At 43.7% G+C, this 21,724-nt stretch overlaps 1 protein-coding gene across 10 annotated transcripts in view; it reads left to right on the top strand.

Annotated features, from left to right (window-relative positions):
* The window catches only part of ZMYND11 (zinc finger MYND-type containing 11), a 128,977-nt gene that overhangs the window by 94,000 nt on the left and 13,253 nt on the right, over window positions 1-21,724 (top strand). For 7 of the 10 annotated variants that reach the window (XM_035021761.1, XM_035021759.1, XM_035021760.1 and 4 more), the window contains 6 exons: window positions 11,330-11,407; window positions 13,516-13,608; window positions 15,728-15,815; window positions 16,338-16,393; window positions 19,444-19,521; window positions 20,571-20,689. In XM_035021761.1, coding sequence (XP_034877652.1) covers window positions 11,330-11,407; window positions 13,516-13,608; window positions 15,728-15,815; window positions 16,338-16,393; window positions 19,444-19,521; window positions 20,571-20,689 — 512 coding nt within the window. The remainder of the gene's footprint in view (window positions 1-11,329; window positions 11,408-13,515; window positions 13,609-15,727; window positions 15,816-16,337; window positions 16,394-19,443; window positions 19,522-20,570; window positions 20,690-21,724) is intronic. The other 3 variants (XM_035021766.1, XM_035021764.1, XM_035021762.1) reach the window with 1 other exon arrangement.

Raw genomic sequence — 21,724 nt, 5'->3', positions numbered from 1 at the left:
ACCACTGTCCACGCCCAGTGTGTTACCTCAGTATACTTCACCTCACCAGCATCCCTGTACAGGCTCAGTATACTTCACCTCACCAGCGTTACGTACATGCTCAGGGTGTTACCTCAGTATACTTCATCTCACCAGCACTGGTGTACACACTCAGTATATTACCTTGGTATACTTAATCTCACCAGTACTACACTACATACTTGGTAGACAAGAGATCATTAGGGTGGCATTATAAATATGGTGTGTAATGATGATTCATTATCAAATGCCTAAATGCTAGGTCATTGATAAATCCCTGAATCTGCATGTATCAGTATCAAGCCTCAAGCTGTAGACGTCCTCTTTGGTGTCTGCAAGAATTTGTGATGTCTCCATGAAATTAGCTTAACTGGGGGTGTGGAAACTGCACTAATATTCATACTTTATTTTTATGGATTTGGATTGTGCATTTTATTTTTTTAAAAGATTTTATTTATTTATTTGACAGAGAGAGACACAGCAAGAGAGGGAAACACAAGCAGGGGGAGTGGGAGAGGGAGAAGCAGGCTTCCTGCCGAGCAGGGAGCCTGATGTGGGGCTCGATCCCAGGACCTGGGATCATGACCTGAGCCGAAAGGCAGACGCTTAACGTCTTTAAAAGCAAATATCTGTTTTCTGGTAATAGTTAACACTTGAAGTAAGGTATTAATGAGATCTTAAGAACAAGAGCATTAAGGTAGTAAAAATACAAAAGAGGTGGGTTGCTGATCAGATAGGAGGGACTCTGGCCTTCAGGAAGTACAATTCCTGATGCCCCAGTGTCTTTACGGCCACAGATTTCATAGTACAGACTGAGCAAAAACACTGGGATTTTTGAAGATGGGTTAAACTTTATTGTGGCTGTTTTATATTCCTGAGTGGAAATTGAACAATTATACCTTTGAAGAAAATGTCTAATGCTGCTTTTGTAGGAATTCACTGTCAAGTTGTCAGGTCCCATTTTCCACGTGTGTTTGCTCTGCTTTGACGGACCAGATGGTTTTTGTTAAATTTCAGAGAGTCACTGGACCACACAGAAACCTGGTAGCCAAAGTGGCACTCAGTGTACCCCATCTTTCTTTCTATCCTTTGATTTTCCTTTCATCTTTGTCAGTTTGTACTTGCCCATGTTGTGAGAGGGTTAAGCTTGTGGCAGGGATGCTGAGTCAGTAAACACTCGTGACCCCACAGTGGTTTCATAGACTGGGAGAAACTCTGGGGAGGCTCAAAAAAACTATGTTGGGTTGGGGATGGTGAGTTTTATTTTGAGCTTTAAAACATCTAAAGAAATACTTATTTCTGTGTAGGATCTATTCTATTGTTAATTGTTACATTCAAGAAAAAGATACGTGCTAACAGTTCCTTTCCTGGGAGAAGGGGTCATAATAACCTTGACATTCTAAGGGGATTTCAAGTATCTTTAAGGAAAGGCTTGTGGTTGATTTGTGTTTTTAAATAGTGTCAAAACTTCAAGTAAAACAATTTTTGTGATCTAATATGAAAGTAACCGAGCAGATTTAAATGTTCTTGCACTTAATGAGCAGAAAGTGTAGAGACTGTGACGAAGAATGTGGTTGCAGATCAGAATATCACTCCCCAGTCTCCTTTTCCATTAGTGTTTGGAAAGAGTACAGATTAACTAGACACACTCATGAGGAATTTTGAAGATAAGATGCCCAGAGCCAAATTTCAGTGCAGGTTGAAAGAGTAGGTGGAAGCCATCCATTACTATCTAAACTTGAATATTTCTAGTATCTTATAGCGATCAGAAGACTTTTGTTTCTGTGTAAAATGAAAGCATTGAAAATGTCACTGAGAATTGGTCTCAGCCAGCAGTTAGCTGTTCAAGCAGCTTTATCTCCTGTATCTATTTCCAGATATTTTAAGAAGGCAGTGATAGAAAGTTTTCTGTATTTAAAATAATTATATTAGCATTCATAGTAAATCTCAAGGATCTCACAACCCTGAGGATATTTCTTTGGAATATCTGTCTTTCTAAAAACTAAACTGTACAGACAGGGTAGATTATTCTTGAAAAGTAGCCTCTGAATGTCAGGTTAACATTTTGCTTTGAAAAAATTCTAGTAACATACTGTTTTACACTCTTACAGGGAACTCTCATTCATTAAAAAAAGGGGGGGGATTTAAAATTACTTCTTTCATAGTTATCTATAAAAAATTCAAGTAATTTAGAGGAGGATAAAGAAAAAATGACATTTCCAGAAATGCTAGGGCACAGCAGGTGGATGTCCTCACAGGCCTCTCTCTGTGTGCATGAGCACACGCATGTGTGCACATGCCCTCCCTTTGTCCTGTGACTGTGTAACTTCACATACGTGACTGAATGTAGCCAGTGTGCATCTATTCAGCACTGTCCCAGGTATGTTTAGTAGGGTGAGCCCTAGGTTATTCCCTACTGATGCACATTTCCATCGTCCCCACTGTCCTGTCTGACCAGCAGTATCGGCCTGAAACTTACCTGTCAGGGGCCACGTCCCCCCATGCCCAGAACCGTGCTACACTCACGCTCTCATGAACAGTCTTCTCGCTATAATTTATTTCTGTATGCAAATGAAGTTTGTAATTTGTTATAGTCGAGTGTGTTTGGATTTTATATTCCTGAAATAGCCATGAATTTTTCAGGACAAAAATGAGAAAAATCATAACTTTTAAGTGAAGGTAGCTTTTAAGATCTTATGTGCCTAGAAGATACATCTTTAAAACACAGTATAGTCAATCGCTTATAAACAATAGGTATTTATGTAATTCTGTCTGATCACTTTCACAGAATAAATTTATTGAAGTGGAATTCATAATTTAAAGGATGGGCACATTTTAATTTATGATAAAAATCACCAAATTGCCCTCCAGAAGATTACACCTGTTTTTTTTTTTTTTTTTTTAAAGATTTTATTTATTTATTTGACAGAGAGAGAGAACAAGTACGCAGAGAGGCAGGCAGAGGGAGAGGGAGAAGCAGGCTCCCCGCTGAGCAGGGAGCCCGATGCGGGGCTCGATCCCAGGACCCTGGGATCATGACCTGAGCCGAAGGCAGACGCTTAACCGACTGAGCCACCCAGGCGCCCCAAGATTACACCTGTTTATACCAACATGAGTGTTTTCCAGTTTTCTGTCACCAGTGTGATAGGATACAAATGGATGTCTCATTTCAGTGTTGCTTCATTTTTTACATAGTTTCCAAATCACAAAGTCACCTTATCTTTTGATGCTTTGGTCATTGAAGGCAGGCCTGCACATGTGCGTTTGTGTCCCTGCATGGTGTGTGTGTGTGTGTGTGTGTGGTGTGCGCATGGATGTGGGACCAGGGGTTTCTTTGTGCATCTGTCTTGTATGTGCACATGTGTGTATGTGTGCACGTGCCTGTTGCATGTGTGCAAACATGCAGTGCATGCCTGTGTGCATGTATGTGCAGGCGTGTGCTTTCCCACGCATGCAGATGTCCATGTGTGTGCATGCACTGCGTGCTTTCTGCTGTGCTCCAGCTGGTAAACGTCAGGATAATGTTTGATAACTTTTCGAATGCTCTGTAATGTGTGGGCAAAGTAATGTGTTCTAAGGTCCCTGGATTACTGCTGAGCTTGCTGCGTGCTGCCAGGCAGACCTCTCTGTGGGGGTGCAGGGTATCTCTCTCTGCTGCCCCGTGGGATCACTGGGCCCTTGAGCAGACCTTATGAGGCCCACGACCCAGATTTCTATTTGGCAGATAATGAAAATGAAGGCATTTCACTGCTTTAACTAAAACTAAACCGGGACTCAGTGGCCATGAGGCGCCACCTGGAGTTTGATAGGTTGGCCCCAACGTGTGGGTGTTGCTGAGTTCTGGGGGAGCCAAGTTGGAGTCACTTGCAGTGTGGGACTTGTGCTTGCTGAGGTGGCTAAAGAAAAAACCATGATGAAAGCTATTTCTTGAAACTGGAGATAGAAATTTACTTCTGAACCCATTTTTCATTCTTTTTGGAGTGTTGGGAGTACAGTTTTTTTTTTAATTCCCAAAGTAGGCAGGTCACTCATTTAAAGTTCAGAATGAAATAGAACAAAATGCTAAATGAAAATACTTTGAAAACACGTACTCCTCATGGTGTGTCGACTACGAGACTGTAACTGCCCTTGCTTTCTGGTCTGTTTCTCTCGGTTAATGTGGGAAATTTGTGAATATTTTCACCCTGAACATAGGTGAGTCAGGTTTTCAACCATATTAACAAATCTGGAATGGAGAGAAGTAGAAGCTTTTTGTTTTTGTTTGTTGTATGGTAGACAATCAATATTAAAAAATACAAAATGAACATGAGCCAAATATTTTTTTACGGTTTTTAAAGCCAACTGGATCATATCATTTTTATACCAACAAAAAATAGAAAATTACTTTTTAAAAGATCTTTGAACCAAGTCCTTTATGAGGCTGTTGAGCTATTCATCACAGGCTTGACTATAGGAAAATGTGATGGGAACATTACTAAAGCCAAAGGGTTTTTAAAATTGGATATAGCATCTGACCTGGACCCAAACAAGAAAGAAAACCATACATTTTCTACATTGTCTTTCCATGATGAATTTAAAAACATTATGGCCAGAAAGTTTGGATATGGGTGTGAAGTGTTTTGAGTGGTGGTATATTTGTTCTTCCTGATGTATCTTTTGCTGAATAAGTTAATTTTAATTAAACCAAACCTTTACTTTTTACTCTGAGAGATTAAGAGATAATAGTTGAGCTGGTTTCTACATCAGGATGATTCCAACTTAATCTAGATACATAAATGCTCATATGTGTTTCCAGTATTGATGAACTTAAAATACTTATAGAGTAGGCACAGTTTCCTTCTATTGTCTCTGCAAATGTCTGGGGGGGCGTGGAGAGGGAGGCAGATAGTATTTCTGTGGCTGACTGCTTCATGAAGCAGAGAATAAGAGATACTCGTTCCCCGACTGAAAACAGAGACTTGTAACTTATTTTCAGAAGAGAATGGAGAGGCATATCCCACCGAGGATACCCGTGGCCTCTGTGTTTCAGATCTCGTTCTTTAGTGTTGTATAGAAGGGGGAAGGAACGGGTCGACACAGGACCTGTGTCCCAGGAAATTTCCTGAATATCCCTTTCCTATCCCCCAATCTTTGTAATGCACAGAGGAGCCCAGAGGCCCCCACAGGGCGTTTGATGTTGAAGGATAAACTTCCTGATGTGCACAGCACCCCCCTCTCTCTAGTTAGTACTTTATTTTTTTTTAATTGTATTTATTTATTTGAGAGAGAGAGAGAGAGAGAGAATGAGCAGGGGGAGGGGCAGAGGCAGAGGGAGAAGCAGGCTTCCTGCTGAGCAGGGAGCCCGATGCAGGGCTCGATCCCAGGACCCCAGGATCACGACCTGAGCCGAAGGCAGACGCTTCCCCAGCTGAACCCCCTGGGCACCCCTAGCCGGTACTTTAGCAATGTCTTTGTGAGTACATGGATGTAGTGGATGTAGAAACACTGCCACTCCTGACCGTACTAGTCACTTTGTGTGGAATTAATCTGAGCCTGTGCTTTGATAGACTGGATGCTACATGCCGATTGTATCATCTGAACTTAGGCAAAACTCGTCGACCTCAGTCAGATAGGAAGGAGTTGACTTCGTAAACATTAATACAGATACAGCGGGAGTACCATTCCATGCTGTTTGTGAATCGGGATGAGAAGTCTGGAAACCCTGCACTGGTGATTTTGGACCCACTTCCCAGCTGGGGAGTAGCTTGTGACCAAGTTGTGTTTGTCAACATGCTTCCAAGAACCCTCCTGAATTGCCCTCCGAACTCCAACATTTACCTGTGACTAAGAAGTCATAACCGTGACCGCTTAAGGGAGGTTTTTTAAAACTTAAATTGAAATTCCTTTAACTTAAGTATTTAAAAAAAAAAAAAAAAAAAAAAAGCTGTTACCAGAAAGCCAAGTGCACATGGCTGTGGGATTTAGGATGGAGCCACGGGGGACCCATGTGGTTAAATGCGGTGTATTGCACAAGCATACGTGGGTAAGCTGCGTTTTTGCCCAGTCACACTGTCGGTAGATGTGGTGCTCTGCCCTTCAGTCGTGCAGAGGAGAGGTAACGTCAGGGTGTTGGTACCGGGAAGGGGGGTGAAAAAGACTGAACACAGGTATATTTTTAGAAAATTATCCTAGTAAGTGATTGTCATTAAGGGGCTCCGGGGCTTCCGTGGTGCAGAAGGAGAAGTGGCTGGACTTCAAGCCCCTTGCCCTGGGCCAGCTCTGCTGTGCAAGTCTCATACCAGGGTTTCCTATAAATGGTGACTCTTCATACTCCATCATTACCCGTGGCTACGCAGGATACTGTAGAGCTGCTGGTTGCATGACAGCACGGGCAGTTTGTGTGCAGATAACATTCATCATGAGTCTTTTCTGTTGTGTGATTACAGATAGTTATTGAGGAGAGCTTGGAGCTTCCTGATTCCTCAAGTACCGTAGGTAATTTATAGGCAGATGTGGTTCTTCCTGCAGCAACACTCGAGGCCCCTTGCACCACAGTCGCCTGGGTGTTGTTGAGAACACAGCCTTGGGGCCCAGGACTTTCCAGCCGGTGACTTAGACGTCTGTGGGCTCACAAACATTGACAGGAGCCTTGATGCTTGGAGGCCAAGGTGCTATTTAGGTGTCAGCTGGGACTGAAGCGGTTTACACGCCACAATTGAAAAAAGCAGCAGAGAGTGGCCAGAGTATGCTAACCAGCTGGCTTCTGAACAACTGTTTCACACTTGGAAGGATTTCCTGTGGTTGAGTTCAGCTGTATGGAATATTTTCTCTAGTCGGCAGCGAAGCCAGTGATGACTGCTAGCAGTTCTTCCGCTAGTATTTATTGAGCACTTACTGTGTTGCCACATACTGGACAAGGCCCTGGCGAAGAGCGGGCTGAGCTGGACCCTTGCGGTCCCTGTTTTCACAGAACACAGAGTCTGTTCCAGGGGTTGGCAAACTCTGGCCCATGGGCCAAGTCAGGCCCGTCAGCTTGCATCCTGTTCACGAGTTTAGAATGGGTTTTGCGTTTTCAAATGGTTGAAGAAAAATCAAGGAGAGGAATAGTATTTTGTGACATGTGAAAATCGTAAGAAGTTCAGATTTCAGCATCCCAAAATGTTGCAAGAACACAGCCATGCTTGTGCGCTGTACGTGCTAACCTGTGACTGCTTTTCAGTTCAGTAGGAGAGTTGAGTGGTGCAGGCATCTACCTTGTGTCCTCAGAGCCTAAAATATTTAGCATCTGGCCCTTCACCGAGGTTTGTCGACTGCCGCTCTATCCCTGTGGCAGGAAGAATTCCCTGGATATTGGGGATCCCCAGGAGAGTCTGACGCCCTTTTGTGTAATCACAGACTGGGGGACATGGATTTGGTCAACTCTAGCAGCACAGATCTGGGATCTATGGAGAAGACTCCTGGACCTCTGATCGCACACTTGTTTCATTGGGTACTAGGTATGCTGGGATGCTGTTTCCACAAGCTCATTTTTTGCTAAAATACATTTCTGCAGCTGAAAAAGCTGGGTCTCTAAGGAACATTGAAAATTCCAGGCCACTCAGTCCTGAGTGTTTATTCCTGTCATGGTGCTTGGGCATCCCTGTCAGTAATCAGCTGGGCATCAAAGGTTACTCATACCTTCTTTCAGCCAAAACCACAGTAAGGTCCTGAGTGCGGCTGAATTACCTGATTCATATTTTCTCTGTGTCATCCACCTAGCCTCATTCAGTTTGCTCAGACCCAGCAGTTGTTGGTGACGGTGGGAAAAATCCCTTAATCAAGAAGATGTTTAAGATTTTCTATTATTTTTCCCCATAAGGAAAGCAGCCCCTTGGGCATCTGTCGTATGTTTGACAGCATCTTACTTTAGTCTCACATTTGTAACACACCTTCAGCCGTGTGATTATTGTCCTTTGAAAATGGTTACAACAACTTTGGCCATGTGATGCAGAGGCTCTCCCAATTATTTGTAGACATTGACCAAAATTATCCCTATGCTGCCAGGTGATGGGAACAGTTACCAGAACTCACTGGGCTGTATCTGAGCCGCACACGGTCGCAGAGAGGCCTTTCCTGAGAGGTCTTGCGTCCTGCAAGTAGACAATGCATACAGGTCTTCAAAGCCTGAGAAAAAATTGGGTCTGAAATAGCCTGCAGATATTTAAAAGCTTTATTTTTGTTTTTCTGACCTTGCTGTTAAGAGCAATCTGCTTCTTTATGTTATAAACAGAATAGCATTTAATTTCTGTTCAAGTGGCTTTTTCTCAAGCCACTTTCAGTGTCTTGGTTTGGCTGACAGGCACAATTGAAACAGTGTGTGGATGTCACCTAGGAAATCCCGAGTCTCACGGTGCCGCCCTGACCAGAGGCTGCAATGCTTCATTCATTTTTTCAGTGAAATACTAAATCTCTAAATTGTAACAGGAAAGTGTCAGAAAGCAAGCCCATAAGGTTAGCAAGTGTGGGAGCACCTTATGGCAAACGTTTGGTCTTGAGGAACTGTAGGGAGAGGCCACATGTGTTCAGGGTCTCTTGTTGGTGTGAGCTCCCCCAGCGGGGCCCACGGCCTGCAGGTGTGGGAAGCAGGCACCTGCCACCCCCTGGGAGTGCCTAGGGCAGCCAAGGAAGGTCCAGGCACAGAACCCTGTGCTGTCCCAGACACCTGCAGGAGGATCCATGTTTGTCACCAGATTTTGAATTGATTTATTTTCTAAGTCTTTAAACAAACAAACAAAAGGGGTTAGATTCTGACAAAGAGTGAAGTACTTCGTAGGCTGATGTTGAGAGCACAGAGAGGGAAAACCATCTTCCTGCACAAATGTGGAATCCCCAGTCGCTGGGAGAGGGCAGTTGTCCCGGAGTCCCCACTCCACACCCCTCTCTTTAAGGGCGCCCCGGGTTGAGCTGCAGGTATTTAAAGGGAGACCCAGAGGCGAGAGTATTCCCGCTCTGCTTCCTTGAGGGAAGGTCTGGAATAATACGTAGTGAGCACTGAAATTATGCTTTGTTACGTGAAGTGTTGGTTGTCTAGTTCCCGTAAATTGTATGTCACCTGTTAAAACAACCCTAACCCTGTTGGGTTGGTTTTACAAGACTTGTAACCTGATAGAGGTTGATGTTTTATTTGAATTTACACAGATTTGTGATTTAATGATCAGACTGATATTTGGGATCAGCAGTTTTAGTAGCACATCCAAAATATTTTGGAGTTAACGTGATAGAGCATGGAGCTGGAAGCTTTTGTTTTTATTCTCTCTTTTTACGAGAATATAAGTTTCCCAAGGGGTGAAAAAAACTGCAGCCTTCTTGGCCTTTAACCCCTTCTCTTCCCCGATTCCAACAGTCCGTCAAGGTGCTCATTTATGTAGAGAGCAGTGCATGGCAGGATGTCCATGTTGCAAGAACGTTTGCCCCAAATCAGGAATAGCTGACCCCGAGAGTCCCGTGCACACTCCCCGTGTGCATGCAGATGCACAAGTGTCCTTCTCAGTGGTGCTGGGTTTCGGGAGGGAGCCGCTGTAGTTCCCACGTGTGGCTGTGGGTCTTGTGAAAAATGAGGGTCCACAAGCTACACCAGAGTTGTGCCCCCCCGCCCCCCACCCCCGCCAAAGACTCTCAACCTGGAGTCCAGGAAAGGTCCTCACGTGGTAAGCTCCACACCTGCACCAGGGTGCTTGGTCTTGGCCACGTGTCCCAGCCAACTGAGGAACGAGCGGATGCATGAGTGAACAAAGAGATACAGAGCACAGGGACCTTCCCTCAGAAATCTCAGCTCGTGTGCTCGCTGGTTGAAGCCCAGCTGCGTTTCCCAGAAGTTCACCAGTGTCTCTGGGTATGGACAGGCTTGAAAACTGCTCTGTTACTGGTATCACTTAGAAGCTGTGTGCACAGCGGCGCCTGGGTGGCTCAGTCGTTAAGCGTCTGCCTTCGGCTCAGGTCATGATCCCAGGGTCCTGGGATCGAGTCCCACATCGGGCTCCCTGCTCGGCGGGAAGCCTGCTTTTCCCTCCCCCACTCCCCTTGCTTATGTTCCCTCTCTTGCTGTGTCTCTCTCTGTCAAATAAATAAATAAAATCTTCAAAAAAAAAAAAAAAAGCTGTGTGCCCAGGTCATACATTAGTCGAGCACAACAGAAGCAGTAATTGTGTCAGAGTCCAGGTGAGAAGTGGGAAGAAGGGGCCAGGGTTATTTTTTATTATTTTTCTAAATTTTATTTTAAGTCATCTCTGCACGCATCATGGGGCTCAAACTCACGACCTCAAGATCAAGAGTTGCATGCTCTTCCGACTGAGCCAGCCAGGCACCCTGGGAAGGGACCACATCTCCAGGAAAGAACGTGTTTGTCCATTTTCCATTCAGATAACGTCGTGTGTGGGGGGGTGATCAGTTCATTCACGCCACAGCAAAGAATTCTTAGTTACCTGAGAAATGTTTGCTCCTTCCTCCAGTCTGTGACCATAGTAGGATGACTTCCTGCACGTACAGCTCTTTGGGAGCAGTGACTCCAGTGGGCAGAGGCCCGTCCTCTGGGGGCCCAAGGGGGTGAAGGCTCGGGACGTCTTGGCCACAGCTAGTCAGTCGTGTGAGGTGCTGCCTCTGTAGGGTAGGGGTCTGCTGGGAGGCCTCAGCCTCGACAGAGGAAATGGGACATTCATCTTTGTTTGCTCGCTGTCTAGGAAAGACGTGAAAGGGAGAATCCTGTCTTTTTCTCTTCACGTGAATTTAGATTTTCTGAGACATAAATTGAAAAACTTAATTAGCTCTTTAGGTCAGGCTGATAGAAACTGGAGTTCTTAACTGCACAGACTCCATAACCCTTGAAAACAGATAAGCAGGTGTGCAGCTGTACTGTAGAATTCGTAGATGACATGGACTTCAGTAACCTTTTAAATGAAGAATAATGTATGTTGAAATTTACCCTTCAATATTACTAATTTAAAATGTTCCCTAAAGGGTTTTGGACAACTTTTTTTTTTTTTTGGTAGAACAAGTGATTCTACATCATGTCATTATTATGTCATCATTTGTTTTATCTGAAAATGGTTGAAGTTCTGAATATCAAGAAAAAATGCATAATTCTGTAAGGTATTATGTCAAATACAACAACTTCCATTTTATTGTCACATTAAATGCTATGCACGTTTCAAAGATTTCTTTGTATCAAATACGTTGGAAATAGTGCATCTTTTGATAGTCTTTGCATACTGTAATCTTTTATGTATAAAAGTCTTTTACATGAATACAGACCTGTAAATAATCACATTTTATATCTGGCCTTTTCTATTTTTAACAGAGCATCAAGAAGAAAAACACAAACAAACAGGAGATGAGCACATACTTGCGGTTCATCGTCTCCCGCATGAAGGAGAGGGTAAGTCCTACGGAGGGTCTCAGGACCTCCCAGAGTGTGCTCCAGTCCTGTCCCTTCCTGGCCAGGGAGTAAGGGACACGGAACCACTTACCAGCAGCATGAAGGGTGTAGAATGCTGCCGCCGAAGCTCCTTTGTACATAAGAGGCTTGTTTTGACGGGCATTTCTTCAGCTGCATTAGATTAGATCGTCACTGCTTCTCTCTGCTGATACATTTCTATTGGTTCATCTTTTATTTTTCAAAACCTTTAATTGAAGTGTAGTGGGCATGCAGTATTCTATTAGTGGCAGGTGTACAACACCATGATTTGACATTTGTCTACATAACTCAATGCTCCCCACTAAGAATAGTCACACAGTGTCATGACAGTGTTATTAGCTGTGTTCCCTATGCTGCCCTGTTTGTCCTTGTGACTTAACCTATTTTACAAGTGGAGGTTTGCACCTATTCCTGTCCATCCCTGACCCTCCCCGTCTCTGGCAACCACCAGTTCTCTGTATTTAAGAGTCTGTTTCTTTTGGTTGGTTGGTTGGTTGGTTGTTTAGATCCCATGTACACGTGAAATCATATGGTATTTGTCTTTCTCTGACTGGCTTATTCCGCTTAGCATAACACCCTCTAAAAACACCCTCTACTTCTATCAGTGTCAGTGCAAATGGTAGGTATTCATCCTTTCTGATGGCTGAGTAATATTCCATTGTATATATGGACCACATCTTCTTTATCCATTCATCTGTTGAAGGGCATCTCGGCTTCTTCCACAGTTTGGCTATTGTGAACATTGCTGCTATGAACATTGAGGGGCATGTGCCTCCTCTTTTCACTACATCTGTATCTTTGGGGTAAATATCTAGTAGCGCAATTGCTGGATCATAGGGTAGCTCTATTTTTAATGTCTTAAGGAACCTGCATACTGTTTTCCAGAGTGGCTGCACCAGCTTATATTCCCGCCAACAGTGTAGGAGGGTTCCCCTTTCTCTGCATCCCTGCCAACATTTGTTGTTCCCTGTCTTGTTAATTTTAGCTATTCTAACTGGTGTAAGGTGGTATCTCCTTGTGGTTTTGATTTGAATTTCCCTGATGGCTAATGATGTGGAGCATTTTTTCATGTGTCTATTAGCCATTTGGATGTCTTTTAAGAAATGTCTGTTCATGTCTTCTGCCCATTTCTTAACTGGATTACTTGTTTTCTTGGGTGTTGAGTTTGATAAGTTCTTTATAGATTTTGGATACTAATTCTTTATCAGATATGTCATTTGGAAATATCTTCTCCCATTCTGTGGGTTGCCTCTTTGTTTTGTTGACTGTTTCCTTTGCTGTGCAGAAGATTTTTATCTTGATGAAGTCCCAAAAGTTCATTTTTGCTTTTGTTTCCCTTGCCTCAGGGGACATATCCAAAAAATATTGCGAAGTTGATGTGCAAAAGTTTACTGCCTATGTTTTCTTCTAGGATTTATATAATTTCAGATCTCACATTTGGGTCTTTACTCCATTTTGAGTTTATGTTTATATGTGGTGTAAGAAAGTATCCAATTTTGGGGCACCTGGGTGGCTCAGTCGGCTAAGCGTCTGCCTTTGGCTCAGGTCATGATCCCAGGGTCCTGGGACTGAGTCCTGCATTGGGCTTCCTGCTCAGCGGGAAGCCTGCTTCTCCCTCTACCTGCTGCTCCTCCCTGTCCCCCCGCTGCTTGTGCTCTCTTGATCTCTCTCTCTGTCAAATAAATAAATAAAATCTTCAAAAAAAAAGAAGTGTTCAGTTTTTCCAGCACCCTTTAATGATGCTCCACATCATTAGCCATCAGGGAAATTCAAATTCAAATCAAAAGTGGTCCTTTCGTCCTTCTCCCTATTGTATATTCCTGCCTCCTTTGTTGTAGAAACATTAATATTTTTACATTTTTAATTCCATTTATCAAAATGAACATTTTCATTGATACTGTCTAAAACGAAGTGGAATTTTCCAAAATGTTCTTTCTATCAAAACCCTAAAAATGTCACATTAAACTATATAGTACATGCACATTTTTCTGGTAAGTTCTATTGTTGAGAAATTTTCACTTGTCTCTCTCGGGCTGTGTTTGAAAGTGATGTATCTGCTGACCTTTCAGGCCATAGACCTTAATAAGAAGGGCAAGGACAACAAGCACCCGATGTATCGGAGGCTGGTGCACTCGGCGGTCGATGTCCCCACCATACAGGAGGTAAAGCCAGGCCCTTGGTCCTATTTCCGATACACCCAGAGCTCCCAGGTGACTCAGCAGCTCCCAACTGCACATGATGCTGGTGCCATTCTTCCCTGAGGGAGTGCCTGCCCATCCTCTTCCTAAAACATAAGCGGCAGGGCCCCTGTCGGGGGCATTGCTGCTGCATAGATGCCGTGTACCTGCTCTGTGCATACATCGGGCGTCCTCGGTGAATGGCCTGGTGTGAAGCCCCCTGTCGCTTCTTGAGAGGCCGTGTAGTCGGGTCAACTTAATGTTTCAGATTCGAGGATTCCCATCTGGACGTAGTTTCTTAGCTTGAGCATCTGCTACTCAGAGGCTCTGTCAAGGAAACATTAGAATAGGACTAGAGTCCTGGGAAGCAATGAAATGAACCTGAACACACAAAGATTGTAACCAGAAAACTTAACTATTCTTAGAGTTCTTAATTTTACCTTTCCTAGCCAAGGATTGTTGATGGGTTTGTTAATATGTAATTATAAGTTGCAATAAAATCCAGTTAAAACATTTAACATGTTTCTAGTTAGGGTTGCTGAATTACTAATTCTGTACTTGACGTGTCATTTTGAATGTAAGACCTTGTGGTTGGCCATAATAGTTTATAGGGAGACCATAGGAATAATTCTAAGTCATTTTACAAGTTTCTTAATCCCTTGGCCGCAGGGAAAGACTGAAGGGGTAATAGTTCAGTAGAAGAGGGGAAATGAAGGTTGGTCCCTATAAAGTGGCCAGCAGAGCCTGGAACAAAACAAGGAGTTTTCACCTGACCTCCTGCCCCCAGGTTTCGTGTCCTCAAGCAAAGCCTATTTTCCTAGACCCTAATGTCCTGAGGACACTGAAGAGCCCAGCTGCCCTTCCTGCCCCCCTCATGCCCCCACCTTTGCTCGGCTGCTTCTTCTCCTGAGGGCACCTCCATGCTTCCCCTAGTCGGGTCCTGTCTGATTGTAGAGAACACCAGCTGGGCTGACGGTGTCTTAGCTTTGTGTTTAGCAAGTGCCGTCCATGAATAAACAGCACTGTAAGGAAAAGAAAGAGGAAGACATGACTTTATATCTTCAGGAGCTTGCAGTATAGACCAAAGTCGAGGCCACGATGGTGCAAACGTTGGAAATCACAGAGTTGCTTTGAGAATGCTGGTTGTGTATCAGATCACCGGGGAGCTGTAGACCACACCAGTGCCTGGGCAGACCGAGCCCAGGGCAGTTAGAAATTCAGAGTGGGGCTCAGATGTCAGTATTTGTCAGTAGGCCCCATGACCATCGATGGCACACAGGGGCAAGCACCTCCAGCAGGGGGCATCCTGCAAACCTTCTCGAAGAAAGGACAACTGGAGTGGGTCTCGGAGGATTTCAACAGAAAGGCGGGATCTTAGCTATTCTTTAAAGGCCTTTGTAGTCTACATTATTTTCAAGCTGATTTCCTAAAAGTATCACCAAGATAAGAAAATGCCTCCCTGCTACTTCTAAATAACTTTGCCATACCCTTCTTCCAAAAACTTTGCCTCCCCTGCAAAAACCCCTCAAATTCCCTCCATAATCCTCTCTGGCAGCTGAAGGCAAAGCAACAGAGAGCCCAGTGATGGAAATCCTTCGTATACAGTGTCTAGTGTAGGAGGAACCCTTGCGTGGCATGCACCTAGGACCTTATTTTAAAGTTATTTATAATTCACTTCCCAGTCCCACTTCAGAATTATAAATGTGTCTTCTTTGTGGTCATGGTAAAGCGTCACAGAGGCTAACAGTGGTTGTCTTTTTTCAGTCTTTGTACAGTGTGTTGTACAGATGGTAGGTGTGTAGTTCGGGTCTCCCTAGCGCACTGAGCAGAGCTCCCCTTCGTCACAGCGCTCAGAAGCAGTGTGTTTTCATCGCCGCAGAATGAGAGGTGCACGTGGCAGGCGGAGCTCAGCCGGCAGCTTAGCGGGGTGGGCGGGGGCCGCCTGACCGTGATATTCCAGCTGCAGGTGGGCTTGTCCAGGTCCTCACATGTGTCCCTTCCGTGCTGTGGGACATGGGAGCGGTCATAGTGTCCTGGAGAGTTCTGCTGTGTCCCCGTGCTCTAACCCTGTCTGTGTAATACTAGACTCTGTCGCCCTCTGCAGAAGGTGAATGAAGGAAAGTACCGAAGTTACGAAGAATTCAAAGCGGACGCTCAGCTGCTTCTGCACAACACCGTGATTTTCTATGGAGGTTGAATGGTTTTTCTTTTCTGTGCATGTTTCTCCATACTATTTACGTTCTGTGTCGGGAAATACCTTTGACAGAACATACATTCAAAACATTAATACCTTAATGATTTCTAAGTAATAATGTCAGGGTCTCAACTCAAAAATATTTGGTAATGTGGTTTTGGCTTATAAAAGTGGCCCAGAACTCCAGCACAGTAAATGATGAAAACGTTATTCCTTATAGTTTTAGACATAAACTTAGTTGAAGGGCTTTTTATAAGCACTTTGATTAATTAATGTCCCATCATTCCAAGGGAAAGATAGAGGCCGTCTGGACCTAGAGGTTCAGTGCTCTCTTGAAAGCAGCATGAAAGCTGCCCGTAAAATGTTGTTTTGCTGCCTGAACTTTATTTAGAATAGACATCTTTGTTTAAAATGGTACCTGTCCACTTGTGTCTCCCTGAAAGAAATGTAAATGTATTACTTGGGGCCGTCTTGTGTTTCTAGATTACTGGTAATAGGTCATCTCTGCCTTTAATTACAGCAGACAGTGAGCAGGCGGACATAGCACGGATGCTGTACAAGGACACCTGTCACGAGGTACCGCCCACCCCCCACAGTGCGACACCGGCCGCACTCCAGAGTTCCACTCTCACACGCCTTCAGCTTTGCCATTCCCCTTAAATATAGTTTTGTTTCCATGTCTGACATACATGGAAATAATGCTGCCAGAAATCCTGGGAGTTAGATCTAGTTGTTAAGTAACTTCTACGAAGAAAGTTTGTTTCCTCTTCTGTAACTGCTCTCAAGGGTGTTGGTTACGTGAGGCAGGCAGGTGTGTGGCACTGGGCAGACACTCAATAAATGTTAGCCTCTTTTTTATTTTTACGTTGAAGTGTAGTTGACATACATTGTTGTGGTAATGTCAGGCTTCCAAGTCCACCCATCATTCACTGCTCATCTGGACAAGCGTAGTGCTTCCCGCACCACACAGCGTCATTACACTGTGACTGACAGCATCCCTGCTCATCCCTGAGACAGACTAACTTTATGGCTGACGGGGCCCCCCACCCCCCCTCCCCTCTGCAACCACCAGTTTGTTCTCTGTGTTCATGAGTTGCTTTTATTTTTGTTGTTTGTTTGGTTGGTTTTTCAGATTCCACATATGAGTAAAATCACATGGTATTTGTCTTTCTCTGACTGACTTATTTCACTTAGTATAAGACTCTCTAGTTCCATCCATGTTGTTGCAAATGGCAAGATTTCATTCTTTTTGATGGCTGCGTAATATTCCATTGTGTATATACCACCTCTTCTTTATTCATTCATCAGTGGACATATGGGCTGTCTCCATAGTTTGGCTATTGTAAATAACACTGCTATAAACATCAGGGTGCATGTGCCCCTTTGAATTAGTGTTTTTGTTTCCTTTGGGTAAATATCTACTAGTGCACTTGCTGGATCACAGGGTAGTTCTATTTTTAACTTTTTGAGGAAACGCCATACTGTTTTCCAGAGTCGCTGCACCAGCTTGCATTCCCACCAACAGTGTAGGAGGGTTCCCCTTTTTCCGCATCCTCACCAACATCTGTCGTTTCCTGACTTGTTTTCTCATTGTGGTTTTGATTTGTATTTCCCTGATGTCAAGTGATACTTAGCATTTTTTCATGTGTCTGTTGGCCATTTGTATGTCTTCTTTGAAGAAGTGTCTGTTTATGTTTTCTGCCCATTTCTTGACTGGATTATTTGTTTTTTGGGTGTTGCGTCTGAGAAGTTCTTTATGCATTTTGGATACTAGCCCTTTATCTGGTAAGACATTTGCGAATATTTTCTCCCATTCCGTCGGTTGACTTTTAGTTTTGTTGACCTTTTCTTTTGCTGTGCAGAAGCTTTTTATCTTGATGATCCCAGTAGTTCATTCTTGCTTTTATTTCCCTTGCCTTGGAGACATGTCTAGCAAGAAGTTGCTGCAGCTGAGGTCAAAGAGGTTGTTGCCTGTGTTCTTTAAGATTTTGATGGATTCCTGTCTCACATTGAGGTCTTTAATCCATTTTGAGTCTATTTTTGTGTGTGGTATGAGGAAGTGGTCCATTTTCATTCTTCTGCATGTGGCTGTCCAGTTTTCTCAACACCATTTGTTGAAGAGACTGTCTTTTTTCTATTGGATATTCTTTCCTGCTTTGTCGAAGATTAGTAGACCATAGAGTTGAGGGTCCATTTCTGTGCTCTCTATTCTCTGTTCACACTTGATCTGTGTGTCTGTTTTTGTGTCAGTACCATACTGTGCTGGTGATCACAGCTTTGTAATAGAGCTTGAATAGTTTTGTTTCCACGTCTGACATACATGGAAATAATGCTGCCAGAAATCCTGGGAGTTAGATTTAGTTGTTAAGTAACTTCTACGAAGAAAGTTTGTTTCCTCTTCTGTAACTGCTCTTGTGATGCCACCAGCTTTGCTTTTCTTTTTCAGTATTACTTTGCCTATTCAGGGTCTTTTGTGGTTCCATACAAATTTTAGGATTGTTTGTCCTAGCTCTGTGAAAAATGCTGGTGGTATTTTGCTAGGGATTGCTTTAAATGCGTAGATTGCTAATATTTTCACAATATTTGTTCTCAGTCCATGAACATGGAATGCCTTTCCATTTCTTTGTGTCATCTTCAATTTCTCTTATCAGTGTTTTATAGTTTTCAGAGTGTACAGTCTTTGGAAAAATGTCTGTTTAGTTCCTCTGTTCATTTTTAATTGGATTTTTTTTTTTGGTTTTGAGGTGTGGTAGTTCTTTATGTATTTTGGATATTAACCCCTTATTGGATATATCATTTGCAAATATCTTCTCCCCTTCATTAGGTTGCCTTTTTGTTTTGTTGATTGTTTCCTTCACTGTGCAGAAATGTTACCTCTTTAAATGAAAGATTCACGTTTGAGTTCCTATATAGATTTTACAGGCAAAAAACCCCACACCACAAAGTTCTTATTTATACAATAAATGAATTATATATTAGGGAACGTTTTTTTGATTGGACACATTCACATGAAACCATACTGAATCTTGCAAAATTGTCTTAATTTATATAAAAACTCTTGTTTCTTGATTTCAAGTTTGACCTTTGTTTTTTTCTCTCATTTCAACAAATATTTATTGAGTGCTCTGTGCTGTGCAGTGTGTTAGGGATAAAGTGGTGGTCAAGGTACTGCTCTCTGCTCATGGGGCTTTACTCTGAAGAAAGACTCAAAAAAGAAACAGACAAAATACATGTCTTTACAAGTTGTGAAAGAGTGTTAGGAAGGCAAACAAGGACTGGGGCAGAGAATGAGGAACGAGGCAGGGTAAGAACTGCTGTTGTCGGTACTGGGTATTTATGATGGGCAGGTCAGCCCGACCTGTCTGAGGACATAGCATTTCATGTGAGGGCTGACCGGTGGGACAGCAGGGGCCAGGCTGGGAGCATAGGTCGGACATGCAGGTGGTATGAACGGGAGAGTGGCTGCTATCCCAGTATTTATTGAAAAATGAAATGGTTAAGCTTAGGAAGAAAATGCAAGACTGATGATGCACATGAGAGAGAATTTTGTTAATTACACGGATCTGTTTTATATAGTTGAATGTTCATGTTTTATGTAGGCTAAAATAGTTGCTTTTCTTTTCTAGCTGGATGAACTACAGCTTTGCAAGAATTGCTTCTATTTGTCAAATGCTCGTCCTGACAATTGGTTCTGCTATCCTTGTGTATGTGAAATTTTGTGATTTTCTGTTTTTTACCTCTTAAGTGTGTGATGTACTATTCTAAGGAAGTTTATTTCCAGTTTGCTCAAGGCTTACAATCCTTCCGAGATATTTTTCTATCATAGTGTATGTGGTTTTAATGAGCATAAAACCTGAAACACAGGGTTAACAACTTGGCATCATTATCCATTTCTGACTTTAAAATGAGGAACTTAAGAATAAACTCTGGGTCCCTTAATATATAACGAAGTGAATTTCTGCCTTTTCCCTCATTCTTTCACAAGAAGGATAAGGCTTTGCGTATGCTTGTAGCTGTGTGCTGTCTCCTGGAGTGACACGATTTCAGGAAGGGTGCTCGCTCCCTGTGATTGGAGGGACAGCAGCCAGGCCCTGGGCGCCAGGGGCCGCCTCTTCAGGACCTCACTGTGCTTCCCAGGCACGTGGGTGTCTCTCTGATTCAGCAAGCCTGGAGGAGGGCCTCACACTCCCATTCCTAACCGGCTCCAAGGCATTGGTCTGCACCTCCCAGCGCAGTGAGGACATGGTGTTTACCACTGTTACTCACATGCCTCGGCTGGCCATGGGGACTGCCTTGTCCATAAGTGCTGCAGGCTGTCTCTTCTGAGAGCCGAGGGTCCACATCGCTCCTTTTATGCAGATTGCAGTTTTTTGGTATATTTCTTTTTTTTTTTTTAAGATTTTATTTATTTATTTGAGAGAGAGAGAATGAGAGAGAGCGAGTACATGAGAGGGGGGAGGGTCAGAGGGAGAAGCAGACTCCCTGCCGAGCAGGGAGCCCGATGCGGGACTCGATCCCGGGACTCCAGGATCATGACCTGAGCCGAAGGCAGTCGCTTAACCAACTGAGCCACCCAGGTGCCCTTGGTATATTTCTTAAAGGCAGAATCAATCTGAGAAAAAGTTCTATGGGTTTAGGAGTTAAAAAAAAAATACTTTTGAGATAATGGACTATACTTACTAGGTTGTTCATTACTAATGATGTACTTGTATTTAAAAAAACAATGTGACAAGGTAAAACATTTTATTTCCAGATACCTAATCATGAACTCGTTTGGGCTAAAATGAAAGGCTTTGGATTCTGGCCTGCCAAAGTCCTGCAGAAGGAGGACAACCAGGTGGACGTCCGCTTCTTTGGTCACCACCACCAAAGGTGAGCATGGCCCCGCCTTCACCGCTGACCTCCTGGCAACCGTGGTGCCCGCCAGGTGGTCCTTGGTGTTCGGAGAGCCCCTCCGTTAGAAACAACCTGGAACTTACTCTAATCTGGAGAAACACGTTTTTTTTTGCACTTACTATCCATTGATTTATTTTGGTTAATTATCTTTTCCTTTGTTCTTGAGAATTCAATAGAATACATAAGTACAGGGGAAAAAATGAATAAAACCAGGAAACCTACCACCCAGAATAGGAAGTCACTAATACTTTGTCATTTCTACCTTCTGTTTTGTTTTGTTTTGTTCATTTGGGCTTGTAAAGTGTTTACTCCGTTCCAGTGGGTCAGCACGTACTGGACAGTGGCCAGAGACAATGGTGGTAGCTTCAGTGCCTGACACGGTGGGACGTGGTGAGGTAGGAGGTTGGGAGGACTCCCGGAGTGTGGCCGCTCCGCGGTCCGTGATGACTGGACGTGGTCTCAGTCGCCTTAAAGCTCTGTTCGGGCCACACACATAGTCATTGACGGGAGCAGGAGGCCGTGTGGATGCTGTGATCTGAGGTGTGTTCAGGATTACACACATGTCACTCCCAGACCTTGTTTTCAACCTAGATTTTTGGGTTCCTGTTGCTAGGGAGGTGTGTATAGCAAAGCCTGAAAGTTCACCTTTTCGTCATGTGCGAATACATGTATCCCAACAGTAAAGAATGTGAACTGTACTATGAAATCATAGCTGCCTCCTTCGTTGTGATGCCAAGACCTTAACATTTATTGAGCGGTGAAGTATGGTCCTGAGTAATACTCACTAGTAGGGCTGACTGGACGCTGACAAGGGTCCCCAGACACGGCAGCCGCAGGGAAGGCACCGCATCCAAGACGTGGTCCGCAGGCCTTTGCGAGTCCTGCAGCGCCTCCCGTGTGCCTGACACGTGGGGTTTGTGCAGTTGTCACTGCTGTGATAAGCTACACAGCAAGGGACTGCATTCCTCTCCATAGTCTTCGTTTAAATAGAAATTCAGTGGCAAGCATTTT

This window comes from Mirounga leonina, unplaced genomic scaffold (genome assembly GCF_011800145.1).
Source record: "Mirounga leonina isolate KUSES-001 unplaced genomic scaffold, KU_Mleo_1.0 Mir_175, whole genome shotgun sequence".
In the NCBI taxonomy this organism is placed as follows: Eukaryota; Metazoa; Chordata; class Mammalia; order Carnivora; family Phocidae; genus Mirounga; species Mirounga leonina.
The sequence above is the reverse complement of the archived record's forward strand: the minus strand, read 5'-3'. Positions and strand labels throughout refer to the sequence as shown.